At 32.2% G+C, this 20,917-nt stretch overlaps 2 protein-coding genes across 2 annotated transcripts; both read left to right on the plus strand.

Annotated features, from left to right (window-relative positions):
* Positions 1 to 7,780: 7,780 nt before the first annotated feature.
* Positions 7,781 to 9,894, plus strand: LOC116024417 (squamosa promoter-binding-like protein 6). The gene is made up of 3 exons (XM_031265309.1): positions 7,781 to 8,286; positions 8,380 to 8,483; positions 9,470 to 9,894. The coding sequence occupies exons 1-3, from the start codon at positions 7,781 to 7,783 to the stop codon at positions 9,892 to 9,894; spliced, it is 1,035 nt and encodes a 344-aa protein (XP_031121169.1).
* Positions 9,895 to 12,284: 2,390 nt separating this feature from the next.
* Positions 12,285 to 15,569, plus strand: LOC116024418 (squamosa promoter-binding-like protein 6). The gene is made up of 3 exons (XM_031265310.1): positions 12,285 to 12,871; positions 13,844 to 13,947; positions 15,133 to 15,569. The coding sequence occupies exons 1-3, from the start codon at positions 12,285 to 12,287 to the stop codon at positions 15,567 to 15,569; spliced, it is 1,128 nt and encodes a 375-aa protein (XP_031121170.1).
* The last annotated feature ends 5,348 nt before the right edge of the window (positions 15,570 to 20,917 follow it).

Genomic DNA, 20,917 nt, shown 5'->3' on the forward strand with positions numbered 1-20,917 from the left:
TTATTATTATTATATTTTGATTATGAATTATAATTGTAGGGATGTAGAGAAATCATTGGTGAAGTGTAAATATGGTGATATTTGACATTGTGATCCATTTTTTAAAGTAAGAGAGTTTTTCAAAGATGCAAATTAAATAACCTAAGTACCTTTTGCTTTTAATTTGGTGCAAATAAAAAGGAACAAGGTATACATCCATAACATTTATTTAATTTGTTGTTTATTTAATGACATTTCATTCATATTTCAATATTTATTATTTGTTAATTACAAATAAATTAATTGTACTTTGTATTATCACATTTTTACATTTAAAAAAAAATAAAGTGTCATTAAATTGTTAGAAAAATGACTTAACGTAACAGTGTATAATTGGAAGAAAACATCAATATACCTAAGTAACCTGACATTACAACAAATATTATAATAAATTTGAACTCTAAACTTAAGTGTCATCACCGCTCTTACTTTAAAGATGAAGGGATGAGGTAAATCATGAGATATCTCTTAACTGACATATCAACTCCAAATTAAGTACCTAACATTAAGTCTCATAAATAAAAAGCATTCATATTTTACGATTTAATAATCCACATAACAAATTTAATATGTTGGAAACTTGTAACTCTGTACCAAATTATAAATCCATTTAGGTGACTGGGTTATATATAGATCCCAATGAAATGGGCCTACTCCAAGGAGCTCTGATCTTCACTATCATCCAACTTCAAATTCTATATATGGGTTTTGGACCTAGCTACTAAATCTTGTAATGCTTCCATATATTAAATGAGTAATGGGTTATTGGGTTTTGAATTAATGTCATAACATTGTCCATTAGTTTAGTATGATGATGTAATTTGCCCAGTTGTTATGCCATGGACCCGGGTTCTATGTTCACAATTTCATAACTCTATGTTTATAACTTCATAATTCTATGTTCACAATATCATAACTCCATGTTCACAGTTTTATCACTCCATTTTCACAGTTTCATAATTTCATGTTCACAATTTTATAGCTCTACGTTCACAATTTCATAACTCTATGTTCACAATTTTATAACTCTATGTTCACAATTTCATAACTCTATGTTCAACAGTATAACACAATTTTTGAATCTATATAACAAAATTGTGAATATAGAGTTCAAAAGTTGTGAATATTGAGTAATGTAATTTTGTATATTGAGATTTAAAATTGTGAATATAAATTTCTAAAATTGTTGAATATAAATTTCTAAAATTGTGAACATAGAGTTCTAAATTTGCGAACATAGACGCGGGTCCACCTTGCAAGGTGGACCCGAGTCCATAGCATAATTTGTCATCTACTCCGGCAATTTATATATTATGGACCAAGGTGTACATAGATACGTACTTCATACTCATAAGATACATAATTTCATAACGCAAAACACAAAAAATTACAACACAAGACACAAAGCATTATGGACTTTGGATTGAAACGACGAGGTACAAAATTCATACTTATAAGGTACAAAATTTCATAACATAAGATACAAAAAATTATAATGCAAGACACATAGTGACATACACATGTTATATATTTACTTAGCATTTGAATTTGATTTAGGTACATAATTTGTGTTCATAGGCACAGAAGTTCACAGCACAACACAAGAATTCATAACACAAGATACATAAATTCCTAATATAAGACATAATTACTAATTTGTTCCAGGTATATAATTCATACTCTTAAGGTATAGAATTTCATAACCAAGACACAAAAAGTCACAAAACAAAACATATACACATGAACTAGGATCCACAATGCAGTGTGAACCCTAGTCCATGGTATAAATGTATAATGGTTGTGACAAATTATACCTTGGACCAGGTTCTACCTTGCATAGTAGACATTGGTCCAAAAATAACTTTCAAATTATGTATTTGTAGTTAATACATTCTATATCTGTAGTTAATAGTTTCTCTACCTGTAGCTATCATATTATGTGTTAGCAATTATCAAGTTATTTGTTTACATGTACAAAAATAGTTAACTATAGCCTATAAGTATAAAATGTGTTATCTGAATGTACATAATTTTTGTATCAGGATTCACAATGCAATATGAATTGAAACCTGGCCTATGGTATAACAATTAGTCTTTAGCATGGTCCAATTACTAATAGCACGAGGTTCACTTGGTAGTTTAATTACCAAATAATTAATTAGTAATTAAACCAACTCTATCACCCACTTCTTCAACTTCTATGTTCTTATTAGATGCCTAAAAGGGAAAGTTCATTTTTTGTAAACAGCCAAACCCTAGGATGGTCCATCCTCACAGATGTCAAGTTTCAACTAACAGTGAGTACTGTACAATAATATAATGGAAAAGCCGAAACACCCTCTTGATTGAGCTCGTCGTACATGGTCTTCTTAGTATTGTTTATATTTTATTTTATGTTTGGACTACATGCTATTACACAAGAACGTGGTTTACTCAGTGCACACTCTTTGGTAATGACTGCAGATTCCCTCATCACATAATAATAATAATAATAATAATAATAGCAACAATTAATGGTTAAAGATTTTTAAGAATTTTGCTTAACAATTAATTTAGTTCAAAACTATGAATTAATCGAGTAGTTAACCGAATTGCACGTGTATATATATATGTGTGTGTATATATATATACATATATACATATATATATATATATGTGTGTGTGTCTATATATATAGACACACACACACACATATATATATATATAATATCTAAATTAGACCTTGAAAATGACAACATTACATTTTTAATTATAGAGCACCAAAGTTATGACATATGCATGGAATATTATACTATAAAATGTGCCACTAGTATAACGTTATTAATTACCATCCAATATCTACTCATTTGGTCATATAGACATATGCTCAAATATAAATTAATAATATATACACAAACATTGTAATAATCCAAATTATTAATTACATCTAATAATTTGTATTAGATGTACGGCTTTTTTTGTTGGAGTTACGTTACATCTAATAATTTAATTTGTATTAGATGTATGACCACTTGTTTTTGGTTGGAGTTATGTTTAATTATATTTTTATGCCAATTGCATGCATTGCTTGTTTATGCAGCTTCTTAGGTTTTGCTGTTCCATTTGCATTTTTTGTTGTTGTTGTTGGGTTATCTTTTCTAATACTACAAGTCTACAATGATGATTATTTTAATTATAACTCCAAATATAATTATTCATTATTTTTAGTGAAAGTTAAAAACTCATGAGTCATGAATTCTCCAGGTGCCAGGGACATTATGCGCATTTAGACTGAATTGAATCCTATTTTAACGTTTACATGACTTTGGCCTGTTTGGTAAATAATCAGCCTATCAGTGAATTTTGGCTTATTTGACCACTATTAGTTGTTTGGCTAATAAATTTTTTGTAACTCCAAAATACTAAAATTCAAAAGACTACTCAAAGCAGCCTTTTCAATTAGCTTTTTGAGAAAAGAAATTATATCAAACAGCTATCAGCTAACAACTAATCTATCAAACAACTTTTTACAATCAACTAATGTTATCAACTAATCATACCTTCTAACCCAAACAACTAACCCAATCAGCTAACAACCATTTACCAAACATGGCCTTTATAATAGGAAAGAAAAAATTACAAAAATGACGGGGATTCAAAAGTTTTTGCTATTGTGTCATTTAATTGATCGATATAAGTATATGCTCATGTGTAATAACACGCAAATCACACGAGAAATAAATCGCATTAGGAATACCTCATTTAACAAGCTCGACCGAGAGGGCGTTGACAAGAATTAAATTCGTAACATTTAAGGTTTTAGGTACAATAATCATTCTCCACCTATTTGACCATCTCTCTCAAGACATCAAAATTTATTTTATACTATATTCCTACTTTCTCAATGTTTCTCAGCCAAAAGAATCAATACCCCATCACCGGGGTTCAATCATGTGATCACCTATTTAGAATAGTAACAAATGTGTCATCACATCACATAGTAGTTGGCAATTAACATTTTAAATGATCATACAATTTTTTTACATTTTAATACATTAAGTGATTAATAATAGCACGAGGTTCACTTAGTGATTGCCAAGTAATAATTAAATAGTAAACCAACTCTTCCACCCACTTATTCATCTTCTTTAATTTATGCTTATATCATTATATGCTAATTGCCAAAATGGGAAAGTTCATTTTTGTAAGCAGCCAAACCCTAGGATGGGCCATCCTCATTGCTATCAAACTTTCAACTAATAGTGAAAACAATAATGCCAACAACTTTATTGTTTTATCAATAAAACTAATGATGCATTCCTAAGAAAAGAAATTAAATCAGAATAAAAATTATTAATAAAAGTAATATGTTTACTCAATTTCTTAATTATGGTTGCCTTAAGTAGGCTAACACGTCACATCCTACGCTTAAATAAACTCTGTGTACAATTATTTTATTTATTTGATTTTTTAATAAAACTTCTAATTTTTATTTTAAAAACGTTTAATTTAAAAAAAAATAGCCACAAAATATGTGTGGACATTTCAGGATTCGGTTCGATTTTTTTTTTTCGATTTTGTTATTTTGGTATTTAAGAAAAAATGCACCATTCGATTTAACATTATAGTTCGGTTCAGTTTTGGTTCGGTTTTGGTTCGGAATTAGTTAGGTTCAATTTAAGAACCCCAAATTTTAACATTTTCTAATTTTCAAACACACTACCAAACAATATATATTCACATAGTCCAAATCCAAAGTCTAAATATCATATAACAAAATAGCAATTCAAAGATCAAAGACACTACTAAGTACTAATTACCAAACATCAGTTGACTTTTTTGCCAAACCGACTCTTCAGTTGGCTTACTTGGAATGTTTTATTGACAAGATGAAAAATCATCCATCTATACGTATAGTTAATATTTGGAGAACAAGTGTCAAATACTGCACAGTTAATTTTTTGACACAATCCGTCATTACTTGGCAAAATATATTTCCAATGCACTGGAATATTATTTTCCAGTACACTGGAAATCAAAACTAAAATGATTTCCCGTGCACTGAATATTGTAAGAATAATTCAAGTTAGAGATAATTGTGAGGCAAAGAACAATTGCGACAAACAATAAAAGTGCAAAGTAGAGAACAAGCCATAAAGAAATCAAATATAAAATTTGAGATACTAGTGAGAATATGAGCTGAACCGCAAAGCAGACAACAGAGGACTTGGATTTAATTCTTTTATTATTATTATTACTACTACTACTACTACTATTATTATATTTTTTTAAAAATCAAACAGTATTCAATTCAGTTCAATCTTTTACCAAATCGTTCAATATATAAGAATCAATTACCGTTCAATTTTTCGGTATCGGTTCGGTATGGTTCCCACTTAAAATGATATATAGTAGAATAACTGTACACATATGATTCACATAATTCCTACTAAATAGGTAATAATAAGGCCAATTGCACTAATTTGCTGATTTATGAGACCTTATTGAGGGGTTCACTTATCGTGTGTTCTTTTCTAAAATAATATTAACTCTATTAGCCAAGTACCTTGTGCTCAGTTGACATGTAGTGGCTCTCCCATTTAGGAGATCATGAGGTAGAGCCTCAGTAGAGGTGATACTAACCCTTTATATTTCAACAGGATACTACAGACCCTCAAACTTACAATCTTAAGATTATGTTACACAATATAATAATTCTTTTTCATTTCAATAAATAATGCTAGTTATTAATTTATTCTTACTTTATTACATCATTTATTTATTTACGGAAAATACATTATTGTTTCGGCCTTTCGGGTATTTTTAATAAAGATTAAACCACAATCTAATATCAAGGGGTATGGTATCACATTCAATCAACATGCCAAAACCATCATCGACTTATTCAAATTTGGAACTTTTATATTATGGTTTCTTCTCATCTCTTATTCGTTCCTTCTCACCTACTTTACCTTCTCTGATCCCCATCTGCTTTCCAAATTGGGAAATTTTACAGTCAACCAAATTGGAGGTAGGATGGTCCCTCCTCACTGACAGCAAATGTTCAACAAAAAAAAAATAATAATAAAAAATAAATAATAATAATAATAATAATAATAATATAATAATAATAATAATAATAATAATAATAATAATAATAATGATGGTGGTGGTGGTGGTGGAAAGGGCTCTGCAATGTCCAGGTTGAGACGGATGGTCAGATTTTAGCTCTTGCACTAGCCAGAAATTTGACAGTCTCGTTCTTATGTTAGTTTTAATTTGTTCTTAACAATTGAAAAAATCTGATCAATTTTATTGAAACGTGCTTTATCAAGTTCATAAATAGGTCAGTAAATCAGCTCACTCACGTTGTAACTAATACGGCTAGGGCTCAACCTATTACTATAATTTTGGAGTCTTCTCCCAATGTGCATTCAACACCTCATTATTAATATATCATCTACTTGTTTGGCTTTCAAAATAATAATAATATTAATAGTACAGTATAATTATTCAATGGAATAATTATGAATAGAGTACACATAGGATCTAGGACTCTAGGATTGTAGGTGTGGTACAATCTATTAATTTTATACTTTTTTGTTATTTTTTTTTAAAAAAACTCATTATTCTTTAAAAGGTAGTATCTATTATACTATACATTTAATCTTTTCCAGTCCAAAGGATCAATGCCCCACCATCATGGTTCCATTCTGCGACTATCAAATTGGAATGGTAACAAATATGTCATCAGACTACATGGTAGTGAGCAAAAATCAAAATATAAAGTTAAAACTAGATTTCATGTTAATACAAATAATATTATTTTAATTAAATAATTTTAGCATGTGAGATATTTTTATTTAATTACTTAAAATTTTTTACAATATTTTACATAAATATATCATTTTTTTGTAAAGTTGCTATCACATCAAACCAACTCAAACTAATTAATAATTAAAATGGAAGGCCTATTTAACCTAGTACTTGTGCTTAAATGAAAGTAGCAAGAGTGAAACATAGAGCTAGAATCTCACTAGCTAGTTGAGATTAAATATGAGATTAGTACTAGGATTCAGGTGCCTATTCAGTGTAGCTACAATAGGGTGCTAGAGCCATAGTTGAAGTTGAAGCAAGCTAGCTAGGTATCTAGTTCAACTACATAGTACTAGGAAGCTAAGGTGGCATTATCTTCCACTGTTTTCTCTGGTAATCTTTGTTTTTCTTTTTTTTTTTTCAAAAAAATAAATATGTGCGTGTGTGTATATATATATAATTTGGATCGGGTGCAGGAGGATTTTTCATACAAACATGTAAATTTGTACTCGTAGAGTTTTTATTGTCCACTTTTAGCGTATCTCTATAGTTCACATAGACAAATAACTTTACCCCTTAAAATAAGTTACATAGCACATATGTATGTTTAGAAAAATTAAATTTAGTAATTGAAAAATTCATGGGTAAATTACATAAACCTGCAAGTATTTAAGTTACTCGTAAGTAAAAGATTAAAATGCAAAGGTATTTTAAGGTGTAGCTATTTGGTTTTCTTTTGGTAGTGATATTTTTTTATCTGATTCTGATATATGAGGTTAAGGTTACATTCATGTGTGATTGTGCTCTTCATGATTAATCAAACACAGTTCATATCACAAAATTTTCAATTAATTTTTTTGATGGGTATTTTTTTTTTAATTCAATTAAAATATATATATGAATGCAAGGTGGCCTGGGATTAAACATTTCTGCAACTTTGCCAGTAATGGAGTCGTCTTGGAGCAATAGTTTGGAAGGAGGCTTTTGGGTTTCTGATAATGGCCTCGAATTCCCAGTTGAAACCCTGAAAAGAACCACAAATAATCCTCAAACTGAGAGGAACTTAATCCCATTCTGTGAAGGGGAATTATTCATGGTTGATATGATGTGGAACTCTCTAGTAAGTTCTTCAAGTGCTGACAAAGATGATGAAGAAGATGATGGTGTTATCAAGATGTTATCATCTGAATCTTCATTGCCATCGAAAAGACCCAGAACTGCAAATCACGAAGAAATTAAGGGAAGACAATGTTCTTCACCGACATATACACAACAAGACATTGTGATGAAGTTTAGTTCGCAGGTTCCTGTCTGCCAAGTTCATGGCTGTAACAGAGATCTTAGATCCTCTAAACACTACCACAGAAAGCATAAAGTGTGTTCTGAGCATTCTATGGCTGCCCAAGTTGTTGTTAATGGAGCTGAGCAGCGTTTCTGCCAACAATGCAGCAGGTATATATATGTTTATTCTTCTGCAGTACTACATAGGTGTTCATGTCCTCTTTTATGGAATCTGCAATGTAATGAGGTTTTATTATGATGCAGGTTTCATATAATTGCAGAATTTGACGACAAAAAACGCAGTTGTCGCAAGCGCCTTACACAGCACAATGAGCGCAGACGAAAGCCTATGAACCAAATTCACTGGGGTAACCAAGATTCTTTAATTTATTCTTTTTCTTTTTTGGATAGATGATGAATGATGATAAGGAACTAACAGCCACTAATCCAAGAGTGGAACTCGTAACCACAGCATTGTGACCTTAGCGGGAGGTAAACCAGCTTAGCTAGTGCATAATTGACCGACTTAAACTAAGAAAGCTGATAGGCCCCTATCATAGTGAGCCGAGCTTGTAACCACACAAGGTTGACTTTAACTGGAATAAAACAGTATAGGTTGTCTGTAGCTAAGTGGCTTAAACCAAGAAGGTCAATAGGTCTCTCTCAGTGGGAGTAGAACTTGTAACCCTACTATTGTGACCCTATCTGGAGGTAAACCAACTTGGGTTGTCCATAGCTGACCAGCTCAAACCAAGAAGGCCAATATGCTATTCTCATTGGTAGTCGAACTTGTAACCACACATTATGACCCTAGTGGAGGTAAACTAGCCTAGATTGTCCATAACTGACCAGCTCAAATCAAGAAGACTAATAGACCGCTCTTATTAGGAGTCGAACTTATAACCACACCCTTGTGATCCTATCCGGAGGTAAAACAACTTGGGTTGTCCATAACTAACTGGCTCAAACCAAGAAGACCAATAGGCTATTTTCATTAGTAGTCGAACTTGTAATCACACCTACTCTTGTGACCCTAGTCGGAGGTAAACTAGCCTAAATTGTCCATAACTAATAACCAACTCAAATCAATAAGACTAATAGGTCGCTTTTATTAGGAGTCGAACTTGTAACCACACCCTTGTGATCGTAGCCGGAGGTAAACTAGCCTAAGGTACTGGCTAAAATAAAAAATGCCAATAAACCGCTCTCGTTGAAAGTCAAACTTGTAACTTTGAGGTTACCAAGTCAATAGTGTGACCAATTTGGCTGGATAGATTCTTCATTCTTGTTCTAATCTTGTGTTTGTTTTAGCATATTGATTTGATCTGAAATTGTTAATCCATTCATGTGGCAGGGCCTGCAGCAAGGTTCTTAGATATGTCTTCCCAGAGGCTGCCAATACCATTCCACTTTCCTGCAGAACTTTCCCAAACTTATTTTTTCCATGACATCTATGGGAAGAACAGTAGCTGCCAAATTGAATCAACAGTGCAACAATCAAATGCTCACACCAATGCCAATCAGCACAACCCACAAAAACAAGCTTCCATGGAAACTTTATCAGCTGCAGGCCGAAAATCCAGACGTCGTGCTTTCTCTCTTCTGTCAGCAGAACCAACTAGATTCACATTACATGGCTGCAATGGAGGTTTTAACAATGGAGCTGATCAGCCAGAAGGAAATTGTCAAGAAAGTGGACCTGTTCTTGATCTGCAACAGCTATCAGCTCTGTTCCAAAGGGTGCAGCAGCAGCAGCAACAGGAATTGCCTTCATTTTGATCTAAACTGACGAGGGAAATCCGTAATCACTATCTGAAGGCGTGCACTGAGTAAACCCTGCCTTGTGATCATCTGCAACAGTTTACATTATTCTGGCTGCAGGTGCAATAATCATCTGTTTATGCCACTTCCTCATCTGGATGGTTAAATTAGATGGTAAAATAGAAAAGGCTACTATATCTATCTGTTCATTCACTATTGTAAATAAGTGGCATGTGTGTGAGCTTATCAATCCCATTATATATTATTTTGTATGCACAAACATTCCTATAAATACTGCCTTCAGGCATGATCCTAAATCCTAATGTGACCCTGTTACATGGGTTCTAAATTGAATTGTGATGATGACATTATTACATTTTTTGCACACAAAGGCGAAATTCCTTCGCCCCAGAGCCGATAGGATAGTAGAAAGATAAATCAGGGTAACTCAGTAGCCTATTAAGTGGGAGGACTAGTGCTCGATGCCTACAAAAAGCTCACATTGCGGCTACCATGACTCAATCTTAGCTTGTGTCCGTTCTCACAATCTACCACTTAGGAACTAACTGAGCTACGGGCCATTATTATTACATTCTTTGTAAAGTAAAAAAGTTAAATATGTATGGAACAATATGTTATAAAAACTGTTACGGGTTGTTGGATGGTGCTAGGAGAGCAGAGTCCAGCCATCTTGTCATTAAAACGTGGTATAGACTGTTACGCAAATATAAGAAAATAAAGTTGTACATTTGTCACTAGTTATAGTTTTTTACAATGGAAAGTTTTAATTTAATTTTGACAATTAATATTATAGCTTCATTAGCTTGTCTGTCATTGACTGTTACGTAATTTAAGAAAATCTATAACTTTTGGCATAGTAGTAAGTATTTGATCCTCACATTAGTATAACTTTATCAAGTACAATATGTGTTAATCATTTTGTCATATGGACATAATATAAATGCACACAGTAATAATCCAAATTATTATTTAGATCTAATCATTTGCATTAGATGTACGGCCATTTGTGTTTGGTTGGAGTTATGTTTGCTTGTTTCTGCAGCTTCTTATGTTTTTTGGTGTTCCACATGTTGTTGGGTTTCTTCTCCTAATATGATAATGATGATTACATTAATTGTAACTCCAAGCATAATTATTCATCATTATTTTTAGTGAAAGTTAAAACTCATGAATCACGAATTGGTGGATTCACAAAGGGGCATTATGGTCATTTCACTTACTTTGTTTCCTTTTACCATTTTGATCACACAATTTGGTGATTCTAGGATACTCTGCTCCTTGTTACTGAATTCAAACTTCCAACTACTAATGTTAACAACTCTGGAAAAATAAGGTTACAAAATGCAGAGCCATTGGAATTCTAGAACATGAATGCTTGTATGCATGTATGTTATGGTTCACATAATGTGATGGAATACTAATATTAAAGATGATTGTACATTTTAAAATTTGAGAGTTGGTTTAAAAAGTACTTTTAGATATATCGGGAAGACCAAACACAATACAATTATTGTGTTTATATGTGAAATTTATGTAGAGTTAGGTTTACCTACCATTTTATAATCAGTCAATCATACTGTGTTTTTTTTGTCAGTCACGATATAACTCACATTGTGCTATGCTCCACTAACAATAACATTAGGATCCATTTCACCTTTACTATTTAGACGACCGATAATGTAGCGTCTTACCGTGTAACCCTTGTTCTCAACACCGAACTTGTAAGAATACAATTCGGTTATTTCGATCTAAAGGTTTTGAGTTCGAGTTTTATTGTGACAATTAAACAGCTGTAATCATTAATTGCTGACTTTGATGTCCATGATCTTTAACCTGACAAGTAGGACAAAAGGGATCAAATTATATATTCATTGACTTGTACACTTAGAGAACAAAAACCCTTGACAAGAAATGGAAGGTAAAGAATTCTACACAATAATGGACTCTTGTTCTCCTCGTGTCTTTTGTGTAGTACGTCGTGATTACCATGTTATATATCCTAATCATCCTTGTACTTAAACACCATAAACTCAATACCTCAATCTTATCACCTTTCTTAATTGTCTTCTTCAGCTGCCTCTCTGGTAAGCACAAATGAAAACATATTCTCCCTTTATAGTACTTCATTTATTGTTGTACAGTACTATATACCACCGTACATATTACAATGATTCATTATGTTTTTCCTTTTCCATCTTCAATATTCCCAGGTGGGTTGTTCTAATTAATAATCTGTTAATTAAACAGAAAACTATGATTATAGTTTTTGCTACTAATATATATATCCTTAGATTTTGTTGTACTAATGTTTCATGTTATAAAGAACAATCAACTAATGGCATCTTCTGTTTTGGCTTTCTTTAATTTTGTCCTTTAGATACCCAACAATGGAGTGTTGGAGCCATGGTTTGGATAATGAAGGAAGCCTATTGTTCTCGGAGTATGATGTGCAAGTAAACGCATTCTCTGATTTCGATAAAAACATGATTTTTGCCCCTAGTTATGAGGAAATTAATGAAGGTGCAGACTTCATGGAACTATGGACCAACAACAACAACAACATCAACAACAGTAACATTGACAATAATTTTACTAGTAACACTATATTATCTAGTGATAATAATAATGATAATTTTAGTAGTATAATGATGTTTTCTGATGATGATATGATGAACAACAATAAGTGGAAAAGAATACCAGCAATTGAATCCAGATCTGACGAATGCTGCAATGGCTATGGAGGATTGGAGAGTTATGGGCAATCTACATTGGCTAAGAAGGAGAAGATGATGATGATCACAGGTTTTAATCCCTGTAGTCAAATCCCAATAATCTGCCAAGTTGATGGGTGTAAAATGGATCTTAGTTCCTCCAAATACTATCACCAGAGGCATAGAGTCTGCTTGGACCATTCCAAAGCCACCAAAGCCATTCTTCATGGTGTTGAGCAGAGATTTTGCCAGCAATGTAGCAGGTATGTGGCCTATACTAATTGTACCAGGTACAGTTAGGTATATCATTTATTACTGTGTAGGTTGATGCCTACGATTACATATATGATATGTGATTGTATCTGATATTATATTTATTAAAAATAATATTTGGTACAATCATAACACTAATGCACTCAACGTCATAAAAGTTTGTTGTATTTTATATTTACTTTTTTCTCTGGATATCTTTCAAGTCAAATCTTTAGTGAAGAAAATGATTAGTTATATTATCCAAAGAAAATTAAGTCAACTATATATACTATTTTATTCATAATTCATTCTTATGTTTCATTAATTATTAGGTTATTTGCACACATGCAATATCCTTACATTTTCAAAAGTGGGCTCTACTACCCTATTTTCATATTTACTATTCATTTCATGTCCAAATAATTTTAACTCTCTTTCAAATTTTATACATATAAATGACAAAAGAATCACACTTGTGTGAGACCGTCTCACGGATCCTTATTCGTGAGACGGGTCGGGTCGGATCAAAGCACTCTATGCAAATGTCATACTTATATGTGCAAATGTCACACTTATATGCTTAAATATAACACTAATTAAAAATACAATTTTTGTTACTTATTAGAGAAAAAGTAATACATTTTTCATAATAAGTAATGTTGACAAGTGCCCCTTACTTATAAGGGAAAATATAATACTTTTGTGAAAAAATGTAATACTTTTAAATCGAAATGTAAAAATATTGTATTTTCCCTTAAAAGTATTACATTTACCTTTATAAGTAAAAAAAATTTTATTTCTAATTAGTATTACATTTGAGTATATAAGTATGACATTTATACATATAAGTGGTACATTCACATCTTGATCCGACCCGACCCGACATGTCTCATGGTGAGATGGTCTCACACAAGTTTTTACCATGACAAAATATAAGTCTTTACACTAACTACTGGGATGGGTTATATAATTGTTGTATGTAGGTTTCATTTGTTAGCAGAATTTGATGAGGACAAGCGCAGTTGTCGGAAGCGTCTTGCCTGCCACAATAAGCGCCGCAGAAAGACTCGCTTTCATACTCACTGGGGTAATTACATATATAATTTTCTCCTATATATAAACCGTACCCTTGCTCCTATAATCATTTACTTTTGACATTTGACAATATATGTAGAAGAAAGTTCAGGTAAAAAGTAAAAACACACTTTTTATAAAAGGACCATGATTTGATCGGCATATATATATATATATATATAATCTGGTTTATATGAGAATCTGTAGACAAATTCAAACCGTTAATCAGCAATATCTGATGAATAAGAAATCAAGTAAAAAAAGTAGGATCATTTTCATAAATATTACAAACTTTTGCAATTTGTAATATTTAATAAAGTGACCCCATCTTTTTTTTTTATACTAATAGTTCTCACCTGAGGCATGATTCCCATGCAATTTTTTTAGTACTATTGACTTTATTACATTGTAGTATTTGTTCATCTATACTTTCTCAACATATTGAAGCACAAAGAGTCAATATTGCATCCACTGAGACTCGATCTCATAACATTCCATTTGAGAGAATCATGCCACTTTAATGTCATTGACTTTTTAACATTATATTGTTCATTTTTTGCAGTTTGAAAATGCAGCGAAACACCTTTAACTTAAAGTTTATGATTTAGTTTTTTTTTATTTGATTTAGTATTTCACTTTTTACTATTTTTTTAGGAAGAGTTTATTCAGAAATACACCCCTATGCATTTAAAAATTGCAATGTATAGTGTTAAAAATTAAAAATTACTAGAATTTATCTGATTTGTGTGTATACATTCCTTAAAACATGATCAATTATTGTCCAATACACGGTTGATCCAAAGAATGAGACATCTAAAGTTTATGGTCCTGTTTGATAAATGGTTGTTGGTTGATTGGGTTGGCTGTTTGGGTTAGAAAATATGATTTGTTGATAATATTAGCTGATTCTAGAAAGTTGTTTGATAAATTAGCTGTTAGCTGATAGCTTTTTGGTATAATTTCTTTTCTCAAAAAGCTAATTGAAAAGGTTGTTTTGAGTAGCCTTTTGAATTTTAGCATTTTGAAGTTATAAAAAGCTTATTAACCAAACAACTAATAGTGATCAAATAAGTCAAAATTGACTGATAGACTGATTATTTACCAAACAGGGCCTATATAATTAAGAACACTTTTCTCAAAAAAAAAATATATAATTAAGAACACTAAAAGTTCTAATGATTACACATACATATTGCAGATGCAAGGTTATTATTGGAAATGGCTTCACAAGGGGCATCCCCATTTCTTATTCCTGAAATACTTTCTGGGAACCCCAGCTTGTGGCAAGAACAGGAGAACAAGACAAGTAAAGATAGGCGGCATAGTATGTTGTCATTCTATGATGCCCTCCCAGCCGCCGGCAACCTTGTAGAAATGTTGTCACCGGTTCAACAACTGTCCGGCGGGGAGGTTTGCGGCAGTGCTTTCTCTCTTCTGTCTGCCCAGACCAGAGCAAATGACCATCATCGTCCCGACAGCAAAAAATCAAAGAATTATATGAATTACAGCAAAAAACGTTTGAAGACATCTCGGCCAGGAAGGAGTGGACCGATCATTGATCTGCAGCAGTTGTCAACCCATATCCGACGAGTGGAGCAGCAGAGAAGCTCAGTGCAAGTGATGAACCAAGAATAGAGATCCGACGTCCACCTTGCATTTTGAACCCAGACTCAAAACGACATTTAAATTATATGTGTGTGCTATTAACATGTTGTATACTTTCAGTTAATTACAAACACATCTGAATGTCATTGTAATCAGTCGACACAATACAAAGTGGACCATAGTTTATGATATAATTTGTCAATTAAGGGATACTACAAGTCCTCATGTCATGCTGATAATGACTAATGAGGCTTCTTAATTATTCCATTTCAAATCCATATTTGCATGTAAATATGATATTTTGTGGAGTTTATATTCCTCCATTCATTTATCTACTATAATAGCATTTGCACTTATACTCAGTACTTTATCACTTTGATTTTTGACACTTCCATTTTTATTTAATATAATATTCTTAAGAGTAAATTCCATCAATTCTAAATTTAGTCTCGCAGTATTGTTTTTGTCATTTAATATCTAGAATTATTATTTTTTGAACATTTTTAATCATTCTTAGGACTTTTCTTATTTTCAGTAATTTTGTTCCTTTATATTTTTGTTATTTGTTATTTTTCCAGCTACAACGGTTTAATTAGTTTAAGAATTTACCAAAGCAAGTTGAAAAATATGATTACTAAAAGTAAAAGTTATTAAAAAGGTTAGTGGATTAAAAAACAAGAAAGATTGGCAGATGGCGCTGCTCTTGGTCATACAATGAGTGGTGGATTATGGGTGCTCTCTTTGGACTCTTCTCTTGGTCTTTAGACAGTTTCTCTTCTCCTCTACTCTCTCTGCAATAATGAATAAAAAGTTTCTTTTGGCTAATTTCTGGGATCTTCTCTCTACTTCTCTTACAATTTTCATACACATCCTATACACAATTGTCATGAAGAAGAAACCCATTAACTAAATGGCGAATCTCAGGCCACTGTGAACCAGTATCCTGGCCCTGTACTGTAACACATAAAGAAGATTATGGGAACCATTGATTTTCTTTATACAATTAAATGATTTAAACAACAGTAAACAGTGATTGTTGGATAGGTTGTTCAAGCTAATGGAAAGCGCGATCGAAGGTGTCGGACTTGATGGCCAGCCAGCTGCAATTACAGAGCAAGAAATGGAGATGAAAGAGAAGAGAAGAATCAAAAGACAAATTTGTCTTTTCATTTTAGTTATTAAAAGTTTTTCTCACCAACAATTTGACAGGAGGAATTGAAATTCACAAAAATTAAATAACTATTGATTGAAATTGACAACTTTTAAACTCATGGATTCAAATTAAAAATTCCAATAATAGTCCTAAGACTAAAAGTTGGATCAAGTTCACAATGCAAGGTGAACATTAGTCCATAGTATAACAATTGATAACCGCAAATTATATTGTGAACCATGGCTCATAATGCATTGTGGGCCATAATCATAGCTGATACTGCAGTTGNAGATGGATGACACGGCCTCTGTTCCGCGCAACTGCAATTCCTTTTCAACACAACTGCAGTATCCTTTCAACACAACTGCAGTATCAGTTCAACACAACTACAGTATCAACCATGACCCATGGTCCACGGTATAACGACTGGTTGATAACATTAGTTAATTGAAGAAAGGTGTTTGGTAAATTAGTTGTTAGCTGATAGCTTTTTGGTATAATTTCTATTCTCAAAAAGTTAATTGAAAAAATTGTTTTGAACAACTTTTTGAATTTTAGCATTTTGAAATTACAAAAACCTAATTAACCAAACACTTATATTAATTTTTTAATCAAGTCAAACGGGACTAATAGTGATTAAATAAAACAAAATTGGTGATAAGCTAATTATTTTACCAAGCAAGACCAATATCTTATAAAATCTGTCACTGGTATAACTGTATAATGCTATCGGTTACCGTATGTACTCATTTGGTCATATAGACATAATATAAATGACCAAAATCAGACTCAAATCCAAGTCTGAGTACAAGAGACAAGAAAGAGCATAAGATAATAAGTAAAAAGACAACAATCGAAATTCTTACTATAATGGGATGAAAATGAGGAAACTCACGAACACAGAGACAAGAAATAGAGAAAATTGGCATTGTTAAGTAAACGCCAAACCTATAAATTTTTTTTTGAAAGATAGAACATTCTTGATCCTTCCTAATAATTGAAATTATTAATTATATTTAATCATTTGCATTAGATGTACGGCCATTTGTGTTTGGTTGGAGTTATATATGTTTCATTATATTTTAATGCACAGTTGCATGGATTGCTTGTTTCTGCAGCTTCTTAGGTTTTTGCTAATTTGCTGTTCCACATGTTGTTGGGGTTTCTTCTCCTAATATGATGATGATTACATTAATTATAACTCCAAGCATAATTATTCATTATTTTTAGTGAAATTTAAAACTCATGAATCACGGATTCTGCAGGTGGTTGGGGCATTATGGTCATTTCACTTAGGTTGTTCATTTTATTGCCAGGAAAGCATTGAATAAGCACTTTATGCCCCTCATTCTTTGTTATAAAATTAGATAAGCTTCGTAGTTGGACTGACCAGAAGGAAGCATCCAGAAGTAAAGGTTTCGGAAGGAAGTAAGCCGAAGGAAGGGGATTAGTAGAAGTCCAAGACCAGAAGAAGTCTTGACAAGTCTTCCTAACTAATGATAGGGAATCTCCATTGTATTCCATGTATGTTGGAGATTCATTGAAGACTGTTTTAAGAAAAACCGACTTCGGAAGGAGATCATTATATTCAAGGAAAAATAAAAAGGATCATTTGAAAGAGAAACTTGTCTGACACCTAAAAGTCTATAGATGAGATAGATTGGTGATAAGCAAGAACATATCTTCTTCTTCTTTTTTGAAAGTGCTTATAATCCAAATACGGAAACGGTCATTACCGTACTTTATGTATAAGCTACATAAGTTATTAGATGGCAGCGCTCGTCCCTCCTTGTCTATAAAAGAAGGACCCCAAGCTAAGAGAAAAGATGTTGCCCGTTGTGATGAAAACTTTAAATGCAAGTGTTCAAAGCGATCAAGTTGAATCAAGTTCTAATAAGTTGAAGTGAAATCAGTGGGATTTTCAAGTCCAGCACTCAACAAACCAACAACTGTCTTTACGGTAAGGAGTTGTAAGATCAACCTAGCAAGGCGACTTAGTGGATGACCCTTGGCTAGCTTTGATTGGATAGTGAAAAGTAGGGTGACTTTGTGGCTAAACCCTATTTGAATGACCATCATTGGTAGAAGCTAAGGCTTCTCTTACCACTTTGTATTCGAAACAATACTTAGTGGAACCTCCTTGAATTAAAAAGAGGAGTGGAGTAGAAAAATTTTCGAACCACTATAAAAAAAATATTTCTTTCATTTATCTTTACACATTTGCTTATTAACTTGCAAACTAACCTCATACTTACACTAAGTCACGCTATTCATTCAAAACCTAGCTACTCTTTTTAAGGCAAGCTAAAGACTTCTGCTACACGAGAAAACTCATTTCCAAGCTTTGTTTAAAAACTTTGGTTTCAAAATTAAAGCTCACTTAGAGCTATTTTGAAAAGTTTGCAAAAATATTAGAAAGTCTATTCAACCCCTTTCCTACCCCACCCACAAATCTAGACTTTCAGTTTGCTCGAGATCAAGTCAACTTTATTATTTCAAAATTCAAGCTCACTTAAAACTATTTTAAAAAGTTTACAAAAACTTTAAAAAGTCTATTCAATATTTATCATTTTACCCCTTCGATCACTTGGTGATTCTAGGATATTCCTTGTTACTGAAAACTTGCAATTACTAATGTTTAACTACTCTGCAGAGCCATTGGAATTCTAGAACATGAATATAGTGCATATATGCATGTAACTTATGGATCACATAATGTGGTAGAATATTAATATTAAAGATGATTGTACATTTTAAAATATGGGAGTTGTTGACTAGCATAAATTAAAATTTTATAATTATATATTTTATTATAATATTTTAATAAAAATTATTACACATTTTGGTCTAAGGTAATTAAGAATGTTTTATAAGGTCAAAATAATCCTATCAAGTGAAAATTGTTTTCAATGTCCATGAAAAATAAAATACGTACCAAGATTGAGCATTGAAAAACTTTTTTCTCATATTTGAAGAAAATATTTTTCTGCTAAAAAAGTTTTCTATAAACCAAACCAATAAAAAAAAATTATTTTCTCAAATTTAAGAAAAACTTTTTTAATTTGAAATTTCTTTTCATTCAACCAAACACCAAGAACAAAACCCCTTGACAAGAAATGGAAGGTACATAATCTTCCACATACTACCAAGAAATAAAAATTTACAAAGGATTATATATATATATATATATATATATATATATATATAAATTTAAAAAAAAAAAAAAGTTGATCTCCTCGTGTCTTTTATGTAGTACGCCGTGATTACCATGTTATCTGTCTTAATAATCCGTGTACTTAAACACCATAAACTCAATACCTCAATCTTATCACCTTTCTTAATTAATTGTCTTCTTCAGCTGCCTCTCTGGTAAGCACGAATGAAAACATATTCTTCCATTTTCGTACTTCATTTATTGTTGTACAGTACTATATACCACCGTACATCTTACAAGGATTCATTATGTTTTGCCTTTTTCATCTTCAACATTCCCAGGTGGATTATTCTAATAATCTGGCTGCATGTATTTTCTTCACAATAAAAGCTTAGTTTTATAATTGATTCCCTATGCTTCTTGATACTTATCCTTAGTTTTGCTCTCCTCATTATGTTTCATGATTGTGGTTGACGAGAAAGTTTATCTCTGGATAATCCAATATATAGTAGAGTACAATAGACTAAACATATATAGAATGAATGAATTAATACAATTGTTCTTCTTTTTTCAGTTAATTCCTTTTTTGGTCCTAGACTTATAGGGGCTTGGACAATTTTAGTCTTCCATAAAAAAATTTGCAACATTTTGGACACACTTATTGTGACGAGGACAATTTTAATCCTCCGTCTATATTTTTGTTAGATGGCCGTCGAAGTGGAGGGTAATTGCGTCAATTCATCCCATTTCCTTCTTGAAGCCCTCTAGAGTGTCGTTCTCAGCCCTTGCTTACAGGAAATCAAGAGCTCAGGCCAGAACTTGGAACTATCATCAAGCAAACCGAGCAAGATTCCGGATCCCTCACCTTCTTCTTACCTTCATTTCTCGTCTACATAATCTTGGCTGTTGTAAGGGCTAAAGGCTTCAGAGAACCAGCTCGTCTTCCTCCATGGTTCCCATCCCATTTCTTCACAGATTTCGTCGCTGTGGTTGATGCTGAAGGTAGAAATGCAGCTCCTCTTGTAAAACCTGGTACTCCTCTTCATGATTTCCATTTCGTCTGTTGTCTGT

Source organism: Ipomoea triloba, chromosome 7, assembly GCF_003576645.1.
Source record: "Ipomoea triloba cultivar NCNSP0323 chromosome 7, ASM357664v1".
In the NCBI taxonomy this organism is placed as follows: Eukaryota; Viridiplantae; Streptophyta; class Magnoliopsida; order Solanales; family Convolvulaceae; genus Ipomoea; species Ipomoea triloba.